This window comes from Amblyomma americanum, chromosome 10, assembly GCF_052857255.1.
Source record: "Amblyomma americanum isolate KBUSLIRL-KWMA chromosome 10, ASM5285725v1, whole genome shotgun sequence".
Classification (NCBI taxonomy): domain Eukaryota; kingdom Metazoa; phylum Arthropoda; class Arachnida; order Ixodida; family Ixodidae; genus Amblyomma; species Amblyomma americanum.
In genome coordinates, this window is record NC_135506.1 from 108,145,157 (window position 1) to 108,164,470 (window position 19,314).

The following is a 19,314-nucleotide window of genomic DNA, read 5'->3' on the forward strand; positions in this document are numbered from 1 at the left end:
TAGATCTTTTCCTTTCTTCATTTCGTTCATTACAAACATTTTATTAACTCATCATTGCATTTCGCACACCAATCAATCGTCAATCACTAGAACAACAAATTATAATTATACGATTTTTTCACACATGGCAGCACCGCTTAAGGTAGATTTACACGACGGACCATTGCCAGAGGATAAATGGGACATCACGTGACAACTGGTCTCATAGTGCGTAGCGTGAATGCACATTTATGAGAAATAAAATGAAACAACGCAGCGCGTACATGCCCGCCTCTTAAACTTAATGCGCCAATTGTATACAACCGTCTCGTTAACGCTTAAGCATACCACTCCGCCACATCATGTATGATACGCCAGTAGTAGATTTATTGAGTCAGAATTCTTTGATTACGGAATGATAAAAAATTCACTGTATAAAGGGGTCGCTATCTCCGACTGCTTGGTACATGAGGAAAGTGTATACAACAATCCCGCGTGGGATTCGTGATAGTTGCAAGCTGAATATAAGGATTTGCCAAACTCTTGTGTCCCCTCCTTTTCTCTTTGCGCGGCGAAAGATCATTCCACTTGTAGGATGTTCATTTCGTCGTCTCGCAGGTGAGCGGCGCTGGTAGAGTCCGGCCCAACCTCTTCAACGACGTGAAGCAATTCAGCGCATCCGAGACGGAGGAGCTCCTCGTTATAAGGGAAAGCTGCTCCAGGGTAACTCAGCCCGGTCTGTTCGAGACTTCGGGGCTTTCGCGCTGGACGACCAGCGATGTCCACTAGACTCGCACGCTACGAACAGCCAAGGCAACCGACAAAGAAAGGTACTCAGGTACGTCAGCTAGTGGCCTAGCTGACCGTCACACAAGTGCCGCCAGACGGTATAATTAGCCCTCGCAAGGGTGTCCACCGATATATGCGAGAGAGTTACGACGCCATTTCCTTTTTTCAAAACTGGTTCTGGTGTCCACCTATATATGTGAGACAGTTACTGCGCCATTTCCTTTTTCAGTTTTGTTGGGGAAGCGGCGTGCATTGTGAGGAGGAGGGAGTTTTTATTAATTTATTTAGGAATACTGTCCACCCTCAGTTGAGGGTCATTACAGGGAGGGATGTTACACATAACAATTTCATACAAAAATAAGCAGCCAGATACAAAAATAAATATGTACATACAATACAGTGGCCTACGGATACAACGCGATCACTGCATCCGAAAACCACGATACGACCTGCAAAACGAGCAGAAGCTTTTCAGCCATGCTGTCCTTCAGGCGCGTGCCGTGCCCTCTGAGGCCGTGGGAGTCGAGGTGTCGGTGTTCCGCACACGGGGAGGAAGGGGATTTTTCGCTCACGGCCGACGCCGATGACCCCGGCTTTTCTGCGACATGAGCTCCTTCACCTTGTCGCGTTAAAACTTAGTGCGTCGCTTGTCCACATACATATAAGAAGGCGAGTCATCATAGTCTTATTTTCTTGCGAACGTCTTGATCTCCGCGCAGAGCTGACGCTGTAAAAACGGTTGGTAGCTATACCCGGATGCAACTCAAGAATGAAGCGGCCAATGCCCCTCAAAGGAGCCCCTCTAGCCAATGACGTCGGTTGATCCTCCCCTTGAATGATTCTCTACCTCTTCCTCTTGACATGTGCCCTTGAATCCGTTAGCGGGGAATCCCAGGGGGCGGCAGATGAATGGCGGATAATTACGGCTTAATCGGATTAACCGCGACTTCATGAAAATTAGCCGACACCATTGGCTGGAGGGCCATATTTGAAAGGCATCTGCCCCTTCGATCTTGCATTACCAGAATGTTCGCCCCCCCCCCCCCCCCTCCCGCCTCGCCCCGCTTTCTGCTTCAGGCGCAAAATCCTCAACGCAAGTGTTTACTGCTCGCTCCCGGCGAGGGACATATATGTTTTTGTTATGCAGGTCGTAGGTACGTTTGCAACTGCTAACTGCTCACTTGTCATTTTCTTCAGACACATGGAAGGCGGTTCCCGCCGGCCGGCCGTAGCACGGAAGCAAAAAAGGTCCTTTGCGCACTGCCACCACACCAGCATGATTCAGGCAGTCACCGCCTCCTATCTGTCTGGTAAGCCTGTGGTTTCTCGATAAATAGAAGCGAAGGTGTGGGGTAATTGGTACTTCATTCATCTGCCTCCTGTAGCATAAAACTAAAACCATAAGAACGAATTCGTGGTACTTCTATTACTGTCTTGCTCGTTTGCGGTCACCCATTTCTGCAACATGGCATGTTAAAGAGTTTCTACTCGTCCTGTATTTTCGTGCAACGCACTGAGGACGCTTCATATGCTCCCTGGTTTGACCAAGCTCATGAGTTGCGACAGATCCCCGCATTCCTCCACAGAAGCCCGGTGCAAAAAGAGGGTGAGAGGAAGCCCCGTTTGTTCATACTTAATCTCATCAGCAGTTTGCAGCACACTATAGATAACGCAGCAACCTGAGCCAATGGGAATGGCGCGCGCTTCATAAATATGTTCCTCCGTGCCTCAATTTTCCGGATGGTGGCTCCATCTCTGGGGAGGAAAGATAAAACTGTTCAGCAGCTCTTGTTTTCGCATTAAGTGGCCCTTCGTATCTCTTAAGTTTTCTTTCTACTGCGACAGCATTAGAAGAACCATGACGGCGAAAACTGTGGCGTCGGACTCTGCGTATCTGTGTGTGTGTGTGTGCATGGCTTCACCTACCAAGAGTTCCAGGGGTCGTTCATGCGGAGTTCATGCTCCCTCTGCTACCGCTCCGCCTCTCGCCTGCTATAAAACCGGCTGTAACCAAGCACCGGCTGTAATGACTTACCGGCTGTAATGAAACACCATTGATTGCTTCACGTGATCATGACGTGTTTCTCTGCGCCATGGCACAGGGACACGTTATCTTCATCTATAAAACAAACAAGAATACAGGGCTAGCTCCAGCTTGCATAGAACACGTACTATCTCTGTCTATATAGGCGGGTGCTCATATAACTTCCCCGACGCTGCTGTAAAGTGCACGTTTTGAGAGATACGTACCTGGGATCCTTCGGTGTCACTAGCAATCAACGTTATTGCTACTTCTCCCCCTCCCCAAAAGGAGAACGAACTGTGTCAAGGCCCTTTGTTGTTCTGAACAATCGAAGAACGCCCCCAGCCATGGTAATGCCTTTATAAGCGACCCTCTCGTGAGGGCTGCGGTGGGTGTGTCCCCGTGCGGGCGCTGCCGTTTAGGGTTGTTCTTTTTCCGTCGGGAGGCGACATTTTAACGCGACAGCGTAATGGAACTCATGTCGCAGAAATGCCGGTGTCGGCGGCGTTGGCCGTGAGCGAAAAATGGCGAATCTCGGTGGACACCTGAACCGCGCCGTAAGGGGATAGGTTTTCTTTCCCTTACGGCGCGGCGCGGTACGGTTGTCCAGAGAGAATTGTGAGACAGGCGTCATCTCCTATCCTTAAAACCATTTTGAAGCGAAAAGCTTCACTACGTTAGTCAACACCGCTCTTCACGCGAGCCGGCTTATGTAGGAGCACGAGTGACGTCACGCACGGCGCAGGTGGCCGCCACCGACGGCCGCCGACTCCGCCGCCTTTTCTCACTCAACGCTAATTCATTCATTCCACATCTTTCTCTCATCACGAATCAAAGCACGAATGAGGCGTCTACATATCCAGGGAGCCAGTTATGCGCCCTTCCTTTGCTCAAAGCTATCGCCGTCTAGAACATTGTCAACGCCAATGCCAATGAACGCAATGAACGCCGATATCTTTCGCTCTGTATGCCCTGGATTAGCTGAGCTAATCCACATTAATTTTTCATTGAATTTTCCTTCCCTTACGGTCCGAGTCGGGTGTCCACCGAGATATGTGAGACAGGCATCCTTTCCTTAAATCGTCCGACGGGCCATGCGTCGCGCCGAACGGGCGATGGTGTACCGTGCACTCCTTGGCAACGCTGCAATACGCTGTCGCGTCTCATTCTTAAAGACTAAGCTTAAGCGTCCTCCCTTTTTTTTCACGACGACATTATAGGCTTCATGTGTGGATAGGAAGCTTCTAAATTTCTGGCGAGAACAACACTTCTATGCCTGGCCAGGCAGCCGAAAGTGCAGTATTTAGAAACAATATAGGCGGCGTTTTATTTGTGTCTGTCTTAAAATGGTATAGTTGTTGACGCCATAATCCGCTAAGCAGATAATCAAGGCATAATAAAGGATCAGAAAACATTCTGACTCTCATATCTATCTTTACATTGCAGGTTTCGTCGAGAAGAAATTGCCGTTTCCGCTGTGCCCCGCACATCGAGGGGTCGCACGAGCAGGCTCCGTCGTCTCTTCAGAAACCCTGAGGGTGCAACTTCGAAGCAGATGGCGCTCCCGACGACGCCCGACTAAAGCCCATTAACAATTTGAGCAAGGGGCTTTATGCCGGAACTCTTCGGTAAGCATGGGTGTTCTTCGACCTTTCACGCGGTCCTTTTTTAGGCCAAGCTTTGGTGAATAGCGCATTACGTGTGGCCAGTGCTTCCATGAGTCAAGCGCCCGCCAATTCTCACGCCAAGGCAGAGAGAATTTCATTCGCGGTAAACATTTCCTATCGGAGTACGTAAACAGGAGAGAAAGCGCGATATCTATGTTCGTGTCGTGGAAGTGAGTAGGTAGACAGCAACTTATAGTGGGGGCCACGTAAGTAAGATAAGACGGGAGCACCGACTCTGACGCACCCCTATGCAATCGGCAGGTGCAATTTTGCTACACAAACGCCTAGTCTACGTGGGGCAGGTCGGACCACTCAACGGTGCGCTGTACTGTCCCTCTCGCTGCGCTTCACTCGCCTTCGTGGTTGTGTTCACACTTTCCCCTTTCGCTATCCTTCTTGCAGACATAGCCACATCGACACGCCACCCCTATTCATTTGCCGCAAAACAACATGCGGGAAGACGATGTCCCGGCAGACCCATTAAGTACTCAGCAATGCCTTGCGGATTGTTAAAATTTTAGTGGCAGCAAATTGAAATTCTGGCGGTAGGCGAGAACGCAACTGATGGGCCATAGATCCCATTAGCCTCTAGGCGAAGAAAGGTGAACATATTATGCGTGTTGCCTTAAGGTCTGTTTGATAATTAGTAGGTGTGTCGTTGGAAAGAAGGAAAAAATAAAAGGAGAGAAATGAAAATAAAATAGAATGCTTCTCATTCAGAGCACGTAAGTAATCCCAAGCGCCCTCCTTAATTCTTATCCTGGCCCTTGCCTCGTGAGGAGGCAAGTCTGTCTTGGTGTCTGAATGCATAGTCTTCGAGGACATAGCACGATGCAGTCCCGCCCTCACCAACGGCGGATTTTGGCCTGAATATGCAGCCTGATGTCTGAAACTGCAAGAGGCAGTGATTCTGGGCTGGAGACTGGGTGACAAGTAATCAATCTTTCCTGTGTTTGGCCAGGCGTAGCAACATTGACGCGAAGACATGAGTTCCGGCGATAGCTATTAAAGAGGCCACGTTATGTAATGGCGTCAAAAGCCCGTGTATAGGGCATGGTACGTCGCGTGGCCACATGCAGATAAAATTCGAGCTGAGGGTATCACGGACTCATTTTCAAACGATCGACTCGATCTCCAAGCAGAGCTTACGCTGCAAAAAACAGTTAATAGCAGTGCCGCGATTCTTACCATCATCCCATCCCTTCTGATGACCAATAAAAACAGAACGGGTGCACTATGGCCGCCCAATGGTTCCGCTGCAAAGTTCTTCAGGTTACAAATCCGCCAAAGCATGTACTCACTGCTCACTTTGGGCGAGATATGTGCTATTGCTGTACGAGTACGTGGGTTTGTGGCTTATCCTTGTCCTTGTTCTCCAGGAACATCAAATGTGGCTGCGGCCGGCCGGCCATAGCATGGAAGCAGGTCGCTCCAATGCGTGCGCGCGCCCACCACACGACCATGCTTGGAGCAGTCACCATATTCAGCTGCTCTGGTAAGCCTGAGCGTGCCTTTATCGGTAAAATGAAGCGAAGGTTTCGGGTAGTTGGTATATACTCCATTCATACGCCTCCTACCGCGCAATACCGAACCGTAACAATGAATCGGTGGCTCTTCCGCGGAGTCTTGCTGAATTCCGCTGACGAATTTTTGCGGTGCGGCGTTTTAATGAGTTTCTGCTCGTCTTCTGTAATCTCCGTGCAACGCAATGAGGACGATTCTTTTCCGCCTGGATTGACACAACTCGCGAGTCTCGACCCTTTCGTGTCCCCGCTGCTCTCCTCATAAGCATGGGACATGGAAGAGAGGGTCAGGGGAGGCCTCGTTCGTCTATAGTTCCTCTCACGACCAGTTTGCCGCACTGTGGATAACGCAGCTTCCTAGGCCAGTCGAGATGACGCGCGCAGCACAGATATGTTCCTTCGCGCCCGAATTCGCCAAATGATGACTCTGATCATCATCATCATCTATCTTCTCATGGCCCTCATTATGATGGCAGGATTATGATTGCAGGATGATGGCAGATTGCGAAGCTAGAGCAACGGGAACAGGAAATCTCTAACGTGGTCTCGGCGCTGATTGAGCCAGAGACGCAATAGAAAAATAGAATAGAATAGACTTGTTTTGTTATCATCTCGGTCCTTGACTTTTCTCACTGTTGTGCTCACCATGACCTTCGTGATGACCGGCAATCGCCGATGGATCATTCTTGGGAAACATTATCAGCTTGCCTGCGGCATGGGTGGAGCGGACGTTACACTTATTATCATTCTTTTTTATTTACCCTTTACTAGGCATCCTCTCACTCCAGTCGGACGTCCTTTCTTGGGGAGAAGTCTTGTCTATTAATTTGTTGTTATTTTCCTAAAACAAAAAACTAATACTTCCTCGCGCCCGACTGAGTCCGGGACACCACACAAACTGTCAGCGAAGAAACAGCGCTACAGAAAACTTAAAGAAAGTAATTCAATTTCTACTCGCACAGTAAAAAAAAAATAAGAACGAAGCAAGCACATAAAGCAGCAAGCAAAACAAAACAATTCATACCACTGACGGTATCTGTGTATTACCTCCCGACAAAAAGACATAACTTCACATCACATAATGCACAAAACGAAAAAAAAATGAGACCACCAAGATGTGCGTTAGAAAAGGGGATATTATAAACTCAACATTCACTCGGTCAAAAAAACAGTACACTCATTAAACACAAAGAAGCATTGTTTCGGTCAGAGCACCCTTAAATGCAGCTACTGATGGGAGCCGTAGAGTTATTGTAATGAGATTCCTACTATTGTTCAAATGCTCAGGTGTTTTGTGTTTTAGAATTTGTTCTCCGTTATTTGTTTTCAGATCCGTTCTGTGTATTTATCGATCCAAGATCAAAATTTTGATTAATTACAGCTGGTCTGATTTCAGTCCACTTCTTCCCCCGGAAAGAAGAGGCACACCTAGAGGGACGCAACACCAGTTTCGGACTGTGTGGCCACAATATGGAAGCAGGTGGTGCGAACAACGGTGCTTCGACACTTTCCCGTGGGGCGCACCGGTAAGTCCTAATGGGTCTCGGTTCACTGTTGGAAGCATGGCGGCACTTTCCGCTGAGGCACTAGCCCCCACCACCGCCACAGCTATGATCCTTTGGAAGTACACAGTAGACCCCACGACAGACGAACACACAGCGTCATACTCTTGGAACGCAACAAACTCGAAACAAACAGCTATAACGTCGATCCTCCACAATTCGCAATCTAAATTGACTAGACAAAAGCGTCAACTCTAAGAAACCAGAAGTTCGAATTGAAGCTCGATATTCCAGGCTCCAAAATACTAACCAGCTTAATTGTAACTTCCGGTTTATTCGAACTGACGCTAATTAACCTCGTAAACTTCTAGTGTATTGAAAATAGGCCGCGCATAATTCCAGTCAATCTTCGGTTTCCCACTGGTCAGTAAAGTCGGCTGTACTACAATGAAAACTTTGTACTTTGCAATGATGATGATTATAATAACGCCTTTATTCATGGCATCAGAAATACGGAATAACAACTGCCCGGCCTCCTAAAGTCTCATATTCCTTGAAACGTCACTTGAGAAATAGCGAACCCCCGCACCCCCCGCTCGGTCAGAACTGTGCAATTCCCACGTAAACTACGCTGATGTCACGCCGTGTAATCGAAAACTAAGTTAGAGCGTGCACCTGTTAACCATCGACAGGACCACACCCGGAACATCGAGGGCCACAGAGTTAATTAGGGCCACAAGGCAGAAGAATGGGCGCGCAATCTGGTTCCTACAGGAGTAGGTGCGCTGTTAGGGCACAAAATTATTATTTTTAAATTATTGTCTTTTCTGCCGCTGGCTCCGTTTCTGCCTGATTTTTCTATGAGGAATATTAACCGTCTTCCGTCTGCCCGAAATTTCATTAAATTTAAGGCCACGGCTCTTACAGAAATTGTATATAGACTTTCAATAGACTTCTTGTGGGCTCTATTGCCTTTTTACAGCTTTTTTCTTTTGTCCATTGGTAGCCAGTAGATTGTCTACACACAAGAGTCCAGTAACAAATTACGGCATAAATCTAGATTCTCTGTAGGCCGTCTGTAGCATTGATATTGTTTGTAGACAAGTCTAAAGGATTTGTCGATAGAAAGTCTATAGACTATATTGACAAAATAATATGGAAAGACCACAAACTGTCTAAAATAATATTTGCATGGGAGGGTTGCGTTCAGTGTTCGTTCATGGTAAAAATGACTGTATTGCTAACCATGGCTATATTCAGGTTGTTATCTTTTCGGTAGCATGAGACTCATTTATTGCCCGCCGCTTGATTCGTACTCTCTGTCAATAACTCGGACTACGTTAGGAAATGCTTGTACGGTAACTCATATTTGAACGTGCGTGGTTAAAGCATGCCGTGCCATCCTTCTATGAACCTCTCTGTACACGCATTATCGTTGCAGGTTCGGAGTCGCCTGGTGCCATCCTCCGGAACTTAAAAAAGAGGCACTTCAACGGGACCGCAACATGGAAGCAGGTAGTGGCAGCGACCGTGACGTTGCCATCCCTGCATTGGGTAATGACCGCTTCTTTGCTCGTCCCTAAGCTTCGCCTTCACGGTAGCGCCAGGGCCCTTCAGTTTGTCGAAGAGTGCGTTGTTTGGCAGGGATTGCGTCACTGTCACGCGGCTAGCGACGCAACTGAGGCGGCGGCGATACTTAGCACCCCGGAAACAAAAACAAAACTGGCTCTTGGGCATGACATTCTCTAAGAAAGCCTCGAATTTGCTCGGTTCACAGTTATGCTGGAAGCCAGTTGAACAAATAGAGCAGTCCTTGGCCACAAGATCTCCCTTGAATGTGGACATTTCTGCAGCTCATTCGTTTCATGGTATACGGCTGATTCTGAAGACGGCGCGAAAAAGAAAAAAAAGGCGCAAGGAAACAACGGCCCTTTTACGCTGTCTTTAGAATATACCTCAGCTAGGAAGCAGCTATCATAAACCATGGTAAACCCTTCGCCAAAAGTAACCGGTCTGCCCGGTTTGCTTCACATTTTTATAGCGGAACAGTCATCGCACCCATGCAATTGTAAATCTTTGTGATGTAAGGAGAAACCTTTTTCTCACCTACCAATACAATTTGGTTTTTAGGAAAGAGCTGGCGGCTCAATTTTATAAGGGAGAAGCAAACCATGCAGCCTGGTTACATTTGGCAAAGACTGTACTTCTTGTTTCATGAGTCCGTAATGCGCGCGTCACACGACCAATGGCGTGAAAACGCATGAAAACGTGTTTTCATATGGTCCCATCAGCCTTTATTTTACTCTTACTATTAAATTTAGTTGAAATGCAGCGAGTAATCCTTTTTTTTTACCGCGTAAGCGGTTGGCTTATGGTGACTATATTGTGGCGGTTGTTCAGGGTGCAGATTAACAAGAAACGCCCCCTAGTGTGTTTTCTCATTAAAAAAGTTCTATCAACGCAATCTTAATGCTCTGTTGTGCGTCTTTTCGTTCGCATGTTGTGCCGCAGTCTTCGAGAACAGACTTCCGTCTCCACAAAGTGGGGTACAGGAGAGGCCACGCCACCTAGCCTCGCTGCGGAATCCTGGCGTCTCGCCGACGATGCACCTTTGACAGCCCTGCCTTTGTCAACCTGGCTAATCGTCTGTGGTCCGATCAATTCAAGCACCCTTTGCGAAGTTACTTGTGTGGACGATTGCTCTCGAAGTGTTAGTCTTCGGTGCATCTTCGGGCTGTTGTCCGCATCGCCACCCGTCCACAACTCACGTTCCTGAAGCAAAATAAATATGACCTTAGTTGAGATGCTTGAGAGTTCGGCTTTGCGTTGGCTTCGTGAACCGATGAGCCTGTTAGTGGTGCGACACGTTCGCAAGCAAGATGCTTAGGTAAATAAGCCGTAAAGCAGTTTCTGAACGGCGGCGATGACTTTGAAAGCAGTTTCTTAAGCGTCCAGCTCATTCTGGGAATAAGGGCACATTCAAATGTCGGAGTTGCGGACGTCAAAAGTGTTTTGGTCCATAAGTATTAAGTTATAACACCCGCTCGATTTTTGTTTAGAAGTAGGTGAGGTAGCTTTTTCATTTGGTATTGTGGCCATGGCGCTATGTATATATTTATGAGGGAACTACCTTGGTTTGCATGTTCAGAACAGGCTACAGGATCCGTCTGCGCAGGTTTAATGCCGTGTTAGGTATTTTCCTGTGCCGTCTATAGATAACACGGCTGCGCCAGGAGCTCTGTTTTCTTAGCCCCTAGAACCGGAGCATGGCTTGTACCACCATTGTCATTTCTGACATTCTAGGGAATGCATTCGACTCCAGGCAGCACTGCAAAATAATCCACAGCACAATGTTTTCCCCGGTGTGTGGCGTGCAGCTCCCCACACAGCCTGCATATCTTTCGCTGTTCTGCGTTTTTGGTTCCGCCAAAGCGAACTTCTTATAACGCGATGCCTATAGGTTCGGTTGGTAACCGCCATAACCGACATCGTGTGGAAGGAACTCAGCAAGAATGCAGCCCACACTGAAGGTTGCAAGTCCCGTCCGTCGACACAAGAGAAGCGCGAACACCTTCCAAAGGCAAAATTCAGGTACACAACCAACACCTTCCAAAGGCGAAAATCAGGTACATAACCACTTGACATTGGAAAGAATCCTAAGATGCGAGGGTTCGCGATTCCGCTGAATGCAGGGAGTGGGAGTGAGATTTGTCCTGGCTGCGACATACGAATGCTCTCCTGCATTCATGGGTTACACATGCTAATCTCCAAAGTTATTGAGGAAGGTTAACTAATGCGGACAACAACACTGCTTCTTCTGGTATTTCCGGCATGTTTATAATTGGTGAGCCCGTACTACGTTGAGTATTTTTGGACAAAGCCTAGGTTAAGCTGCAGTTCATGTGAACCTGAGGGTGCGTTTTCTGAAAGATGTCGTTGACCTCCCCAGGTGGAGGGTTCGCAGCTTGGTTTGCCAGCTTGCCAGCCCAAAGCCTACCGCTTGAGACCTTCAAAAAAATGGCATTGCTGCAATTGCCGTGGCTCTTGTCCCAGTCGGCGAGGGTGCGATCAAAATGAAAACCCCCAAACTAATTCGACAGGAGCTAATATCATTGACAGACCACTATCTGCAGATCTCTAAAGTGCGTACAGTTGGCCGTAGAGGCATTGTGTGCAAGCCCTCTGACATCGCTTGTGTTGCAGACTTGCTTCAGTGCAAAATTTTCAGCTCACGCGCAAGAAACTCTAGAAGAATTTCAGGATTCAGAAGTTGGGGTTTTTTCAGTCTACCGCTGTAGTAGAGAGGTAAATGGCTTGTTTATTGCTACTGAGTCTGTAATTACTTTTGCTGGCTCTTCCTGCCCTGCCCTGCTTTTCTCGATTGTATACCGTGTGGACACTCTGGAACGCCGCCCTCTTCAATGCACCAACTGCTGGCGGTTCGGGCATAGCGGCAAAGCATGCAAGTCAGAGACCCAATGCCGTTTAAGTGGAGAAGGTCATTCTGCTGAAAACTGCACCTCAGAGCAGTCTCATTGTTGCCTCTGCAGCAACACCCACTCAGCTGAAGATGCCAACTGCGCAAAACATAGTGAATAGCGTAGCTTGTTGTAAATTATCAAAGAGAAGTGGTACTCAAGAGCCGATGCTTACTCTGTTCTTTACAGAAAAAAAGACTCATATGCTAGTCGTGTGCGCGCTTCTGTTGGGAACATTGAGTCCAACTTGACTTCCTCGATTGTGACCACAGTAGAAAAAGCCCTTACTAAGGTGGTGGAGCGATTGCTAAACACTTTTTTGGGGGCGTTGGCTCAGTTTGTTGCTGTTCAATATGTGTCACCGTCAACATCCTCCGCTCTGCCAGTCACGTCTGCATCTGTTTCAGCTTGTGCAGCTAGTGCTGGAGGCTCAACATCACCTCCTAATGCACCCCAAGTCCCAGCTAAGATCTCTGTTCCTAGCAGTGCTTGTCGCACTGACATCTACACAACAGACGTCGAAACGTCTTGCCCTATGCAGAAGCGCCGTGCTTCCTCGTCACCATCTAAATCTAGTTCTGGACGTTGCGACAGTTCAGCTTATATTAAATTTGGTCTTATGCCTGCTGAAATAATCTGCGCAGTACACGTGTGGATTCGAGGCTAGGAAGGCTGTGAACACACTGGCGTACTGGCCGACATCAAGGTCAAGTTGGCTGTTTTGGTCGAGATGAAAGTGCAAGTTGATGGTTTGGCGGGTTTGCGAACAACAATAGAGAGTCCTGAAACATCTGTTCAAATGATGTCTGATAAGTATGATGAAATTCCGGCACACCAAAAAAAAAACAGGATTCTGATATTCAGACCCTCAAAAAAATTATTGGCGACCTTGAAGCAACTGATCTTGCAAATGAAATTATCAACCTAAAATTGCAGGTCAATGAGCTTGAGCAGTATGGTAGAGGTCAAAAACTAGAACTTCATGGCCTTAAGCAAGGTGAGGATGAAAATTTGCTGTCAAACGTGAACAAACTTGCTCGTGAACAACTTTAACGTGAACAAAGTGGCTCGTGTAGCTGTAATTCACAAGGGCGATGACGCCAACAACCTCAACAACTACAGACCGATTTCTGTTCACTCTACTTTTGCGAAGGTTGCTGAACATGTAATAAATAATCGCCTGTATAATTATCTGGCACGACACGAAATTACTTCGAAAGAGCAATATGGTTTCCAAAAGAATGAAACAACAGAATCTGTTTTGCTTAATACAAAGGAACAGCTAATTGATATTATAGAAAGAAGACGAGTAACAATAGGAATTTTTCTCGATTTCAAGAAAGCCTTCGACTCGGTAAAACACGATATCCTTCTTCAAAAGCTGGAACGGTACGGGGTAAGAGGTCTTGCTCTTGAGCTTCTAACCAGTTATTTGAAAAATCGTTTTCAATTAACACAAATAAATGCAGTATCATCAACATCAGGTGAAATGGTAGTTAGTGAACCACAGGGTTCTATTTTAGGGCCGATAGTGTTCCTTCTATATATTAACGACATAGTGAACATACCGCAAACTAATAATATTTTTATTTACGCAGATGATACTAATGTGTTCTTTTCAGGAAATAATATGGCTATATTAGAAAAAGAAGCAAATGTATAGCTATAAGAACTTTCTTCATGGCTGGAATCTAACCTATTGAAACTAAAGGTTAAAAAGACTAAATATGTCGTATTTAGAGCCAAAAACATGACCATTACTGAAGGTTTTCAACTAAAATTTCAAAATTCAACTCTACTTCGTAAAAATTCAATAAAACTTTAGGAGAAATTTTCGAGCAGCACTTACTGTGGAATGACCATTCAGACTATTTGCGCAATAAAGTATCCCGGTCAGTGGGTACAATATATATATATATATATATATATATATATATATATATATATATATATATATATATATATTAACGCTAGCTATAACACGTTGCTTCCTCCCGCCCTCTAGCGACGCTGGTAGAAGCTTCTCTAAGGTAATGTCTGTCGCTCGGGTAACAGCGGCGATAAGTGACCAAGCTTTTTCTACGCAGCCCCCAAGGGCTTTCAATTAGATCTTGCAGATAGCTCAACAGTGCTTCGTTCCGATGGTCTTCGAGCGGTTCCACACGTGTGGACCCGAAGCCGTGACGACGCATTTCGCTGCCGCATCTTTCATGCGCGGACAGTGCTCGCCGCTTTTCCCATGACGATACGCTTTTTCTTCATCCTCGGACGTCGCAGGGGTGATGGCTTGCGATGAAGTGATATCAAGATCTTGTTTCAGACACGCGCGCGTCTCGTCTGGCACGCCTGCAGGCAGTTGCTTAGACCGCGTTTTCGTCGCTCTTGTCTGCGATCCTAAAAATGGCCGGCGAGTTAAAGCTTCGGGGTACTTTTTTCTTGCATCACTCCGTGTTAAAAGGACACTAAAGGGAAATGTAGAACCTAGAAAGACGGATAGATTATTCTTCTGGAACTCTATATATGGATGTTTATGACGCAGTAACTGCCAACTTCTCGTTAGACACCTGAACCGTGCCGAGATGGAAGGGAGGTAGGAGTGAGTGAAAGAAGGGAGAGAGAAACGGGTGCCGTAGTGGAGGTGTGCGGAATAACGCACTAACATCGCCAGCACACAGGTGCCGTTTGCTCTTCGCCTCCATCTAAACGCGGCCTCCGCGGCTGGGATTTGAACCCGTGCTTGTGGGTTCTGCAGAAGAAAGCCATACCCACCGAGCCATCGCTACGGAAAAGAACGAAGACAGATGTGGAGAATGAGCAACGTAAGAAAAATGAAATGGGGGGGGGGGAGAGGGAGGCGGACCTCGAGACTTCGGCTGGGAGTGCCTTATATAAATCAGCAGCCTTGTACAGAAATCTGGCTGAACCTTGTTGAATTTTGAGCAAAATTTCAATCTATGTCCTAATCGACAGCAGCAGCTGGATTATGAAATTGGCTAAACTTGGTTTTGGTTTATGGGGTGTAACATCCCAAAGCCACTCAGGCTGTGAGGAACGCCGTAGTGAAGGGCTCAGGAAATTTCAACCCCATGGAAATCTTTAACCTGCACTGACATCGCGCAGTACATGGGCCTCTAGAATTGCGCCTCCATCGAAATTCGACCGCCGCGGCCGGTATCTAATCCGCGTCTTTCGGGTCAGCAGCCGAGTGCCATAACCACTGAGCCACACGGAGGACTCAAGTATTGAGTTTTCCAACATTTCTCTATCCTTTCATCAGAATTTACTAAAAAAATTATCCATCAAACGGTTTCAGCGGTTTAAGTTTTCTTGGCGCGTGAAATATTATTTTACCACTTCGGCGTTATTCAACAGAGAAATTCATCATTGTTCGCATATTTGAGCAGTAAGTGAAGACCGGGGCTCGAACAGAGGTTCTTTCCTACACTCATGGCAATCACATTTGTCGTTCTGCTGCATAGGCTATCTGTGTCAATCAAACGGAATCTCGCAAACGCCACAGGATAGTCCACGTTTCGTCCAGCATAAGAGGAATCCTACGGTGTATATGACATTTCCAGGGGTTAACACGATTCCACCGTTTTGTAGGAAGTGTCTTTCTATTCGACTCACCTATAAAGGCGCTTTGCAGTACAGTCGTTGTTGTTGTTACTGTTAGCCTATCAAAAGATGGCACATACACTGAGGGATCGGCAAGAATCGCGTGACTATTCACCTGTATTCAGGTAATTGAAATGAAAAGCACGCGGGAAAGCCACACCGTAGGATTCTTCCTCATGAACAGAAAAGGGATGAAAGTTTTGACTTCAAAATTAGTAGTGATAATAATAATAATAATATTAAAGAAGAGAGGATCTGCATGGAACAGAATTATTAAGCCAAAATGTAATAATTGAGAAGAAATAAAATGTTGTAAGCTATAGCATGGCAGTCGGTGAGATTCTAGCAGGAAATTTACAACAGCGGTACAGTCAGTGCAACGATGGCGCTGAGAAGAACCTTCATTCTCTTTCTTGACACTAGACACGTGGATGCTAGACCGTTATGGCTGCCTTTAAGTCGAGGGGCCTTCCGCGAAGCGTTAAATACAATTTTAACCGCACACTGCGACACTGGGGCCTGTGGCCCTTTGCTTTTTTATTCATGACAGGCGCTTTCATTCGCATGTAATTAGATATGAATTATAAAAAAAATGACCACCTGGTTCCCGCTCTTCAACGCGAATATTGGTGAGAACTGTCAATGACGCATATTGTTGCTAATATTCGCATTACGATTTGGGGTCATTTTTTTATTTTAACGCGTAACGTCATCGCATGGACCGGCGCACGGCCGCAGCTGCTTGTTTTGCCTGCCTGATATCACTCTACTTCGGTGACTCACGGCATGTCTAGACGTTTGTTCTGTTTGACCTGCTTGAAAGTTTGTTCTGCACTTGCACCGAGCAGTTAAGACTGCCATAGAAAATCAATGGGGTGCGTTTTTGACAATAAATGGCAGGCAGCTGCGACCATCCTGATGAGGGAGAACAATAACTAGAAAAGAAATGTACATCTGCCGATCATTTTCACAGCGTCAAACTTCGCCCTTGCGTTATATTACTGGTCCCATTTTATACGTGTAAATATTGTATACTTAGGGCTTGGACTTCTCGGTTTTTATTTTGAAAATTTGGCGAACTTTAAACGGTTTTTATTTCAGATCCGAGGTTTCGGTTTTCTTCGGCGATTATTATTTCCAAGTATCAAATACTGACTTTTTCTGGTATTGTTACGCGGCAATACTCTGTGGTCAAAAGCCAATTGAAGTCTGTGTTCTTGTCATCACGAACAATTTATTTACCACTAATTAGCGTGCAAACGTTATTACCACAGGCTGTGCTTGTAGAAGAGTTTGCTGCCTTCATTAAAAGAGTAAGTCAAGTTATACATGATAGCGCCCAGACAAAAACGAAAGCTGAAATTAATTTCTAAGATCTAGGTTGACTTATTAACACTGGGTTGTCGCGCTGGGCTGAGCGCAAGAGCGGGGCATCACGTGGTCTCTTTGTTGATGGCAGTTATTGAACTGCCACCTAATTTTTGGTGGTAGCCAGAGCTTACCTTTTCATGACGCCCGTGCACGGTTCCGTGTCATTGTCCTGCATGCTCTAAGCAGGTGATGATAGTGAACAAATAGTGCTTAGCCTGCATGCGGTGAGAGGTTGCTGCTTCCCGGTCGCCACAGGCGTGTAAACTAGCAGAGCAGTACCTCAAGTCACACAGCTGCGCTGCTTATTCAACAACACCATCGTCGTTTCTTGCCCCTGGCTTCCTGCTTACTTAATTTCAGCTTTGACTGAGTGCACTTGCATTCAACAGCAGCTATCTGTGCCTTGGATGCCAAGAATTCAGAATTATGTTGAAACTGAATTTGAAAAACTGAAATCAGGCCACACCAATCGTTTTATTTCGGCTTAAAACGAAATGTCCAACCCCTAGGTACACTGCTAGGTGGCTGAGCCCTTTGCGAGATTGTTACAATTAGGCTTGTGCGAATATTCTTTGAAGTGAATATAAAGTGAGTAGTAGTAATTGAAAATGGTGGTGGTGGTAGTGGTTTTATTAAAAATAATAGTAAAAAGGAAGGAAAAGATTTCTTGCTAGCCCCGGCATCTGCCATCGATACTGAAGCACCTGAGCTGGGGCAGCGGAAATTAAGAATAGCAGGCAGAATGGAGAAATGAAATGAGAGAGGTGAGGGGACAGGAAGAGAGGATAGGGGGAGAAGTAATATGTACAAACTATTTACACAATAAGAAATGTGTCCAGGTTGTGCGCGTGATTAGTTCATTTAGAGGAATTAAATCACACACGCGCACAGCACTGTGATGGTTACAACTGGAGTGGGGCGTCCAGTTATTAATCCTTCAAGGTAGAACCCGCGGAGCGTTCGGTCACTGCGTGTAACTACCTGACGGAGAACAGACGGGACGTGAAGCCCGTGTGTTCGATGAATGCACAGCGGCTCACCAAAGTTCACTCACGAGTGCGCGCACTGCCCTGCGGCCACAATAGCGTCTTGACGGAGTCTGGTAGTATGCATTGCGCCCAATAGGCCGCGAGCATATGGCGACGAGCATCGGCGAACGCGGCACACCGAAGGAGCAGGTGTTCTATTGTTTCCACTGCAGCGCATCCGTCACACACATCACTCGTCGCGATTCCGTGACGCACCCGTCGTTCCCCAGGCCACACGCAGCCAATGCGCGCGCGGAGGATCATTGCACGTTGTGACCTTGTAAGTGCGCGACAGCCGGTGACACTGTCGATGCGCTCACCTCCCGCGATGCGTGGGTCGGGGTGCTGCTTTCGGAGGTGGTCGTGGATGGCCGCACGCACGTCCTCCAGCGCAAGGGGCAGATCGCTGGCAGGTAGTTGGTGTGCAGCGGTCGCGAGGTCGTCAGCTTCTTTGTTGCCGGCGATGCCGCAGTGACCGGGCACCCACTGTGCACGCACGGCACAACCTCTCTGCGCCAGGCGCTCGATGCGCGAGCGAATTTCCCGCACTAGTGGGGTACCGCGGCCGTTAGATTGCAGGCGGCTGAGGGCGGCGCGGGAGTCGCACAGCAGAGCACTCCTGGGCGGCGGAGGGCCGAGGGTGAGCAGCAGGTCCAGCCCTAGCCGGATCCCCATCAACTCCGCCGTGGTGGAGGAGCCCAGGAAGGCTGCGTGTTGCTGGCTGTGCAGTTGCAGGGCGGGGATGGTGGCCGCCGCAGCAAGGGAGCAGCTGTCGCGGGCCACTGAGCCGTCGGTGTACACGAGGAGATGGTCCTGGAGCTCCTAGTGTATGACGGCTCTGGCCAGGTGCGGCACAGCACAGAGTAGTGTGCTCCGCTTTCCCGCAATGCCGACTATCTCTCGCTGTACCTCCGAGGCAGCAGGCCATGGCGCACAGGAGGCGTAGGGGGGTTGGCCTTGTGTCAATTGCTTATACTCGAGCAGCGCCGCGCCAATTCGTGAGCGCGGGTGCGAGCGCATACGCTGCAGCAGCGAGCCGCCGTCCGGTGCGCGGTGAAGCTGGTCGATGTGATTCAATGCCCTGCGCGCTGCTTGGAGCTCAAGAGGCCACGCCCCTGCCTCGGCCAACGTTGCGGCGCACTGCGAGTTTTTGGGCAGGCCTAGGCACACGCGCAGGGACTTGCGGTGCTGAAGCTCGAGTTTTTTCTAGCACGGCTTGCGCACCGTGACGAGCGGCAGCGCATACAGCACCGCCCCCAAAGCTGCGGCATTGTATAGACGCAGCGCGGCTTGCTGGGAGATGCCTTGGCCTCGAGCGGTGAGCTTGTGCACGGCG

General features: G+C 47.7%; 1 protein-coding gene and 1 long non-coding RNA gene across 4 annotated transcripts in view; one reads left to right on the forward strand and one right to left on the reverse strand.

The window, feature by feature from the left end:
• Nucleotides 1–19,314, reverse strand: part of LOC144107157 (uncharacterized) — a 107,416-nt gene that overhangs the window by 77,750 nt on the left and 10,352 nt on the right. The gene's annotated exons all lie outside the window — the stretch shown is intronic.
• On the forward strand, nt 665–10,236 carry LOC144106464 (uncharacterized). Of its 3 annotated transcripts, XM_077639283.1 has the most exons (7): nt 665–817; nt 1,966–2,078; nt 4,238–4,419; nt 5,838–5,953; nt 7,363–7,507; nt 8,925–9,037; nt 9,995–10,236. In XM_077639283.1, exons 4-7 carry the CDS (start codon nt 5,893–5,895, stop codon nt 10,096–10,098), a joined length of 423 nt encoding a protein of 140 aa, XP_077495409.1. In that variant the 5' UTR covers nt 665–817; nt 1,966–2,078; nt 4,238–4,419; nt 5,838–5,892; the 3' UTR covers nt 10,099–10,236. The 3 variants fall into 3 exon arrangements, with proteins under 3 accessions (XP_077495409.1, XP_077495407.1, XP_077495408.1); XM_077639281.1 differs by lacking the exons at nt 665–817; nt 1,966–2,078; nt 4,238–4,419 and having other exon boundaries at nt 4,439–5,953; XM_077639282.1 differs by lacking the exons at nt 665–817; nt 1,966–2,078; nt 4,238–4,419 and having other exon boundaries at nt 4,439–5,953; nt 7,378–7,507.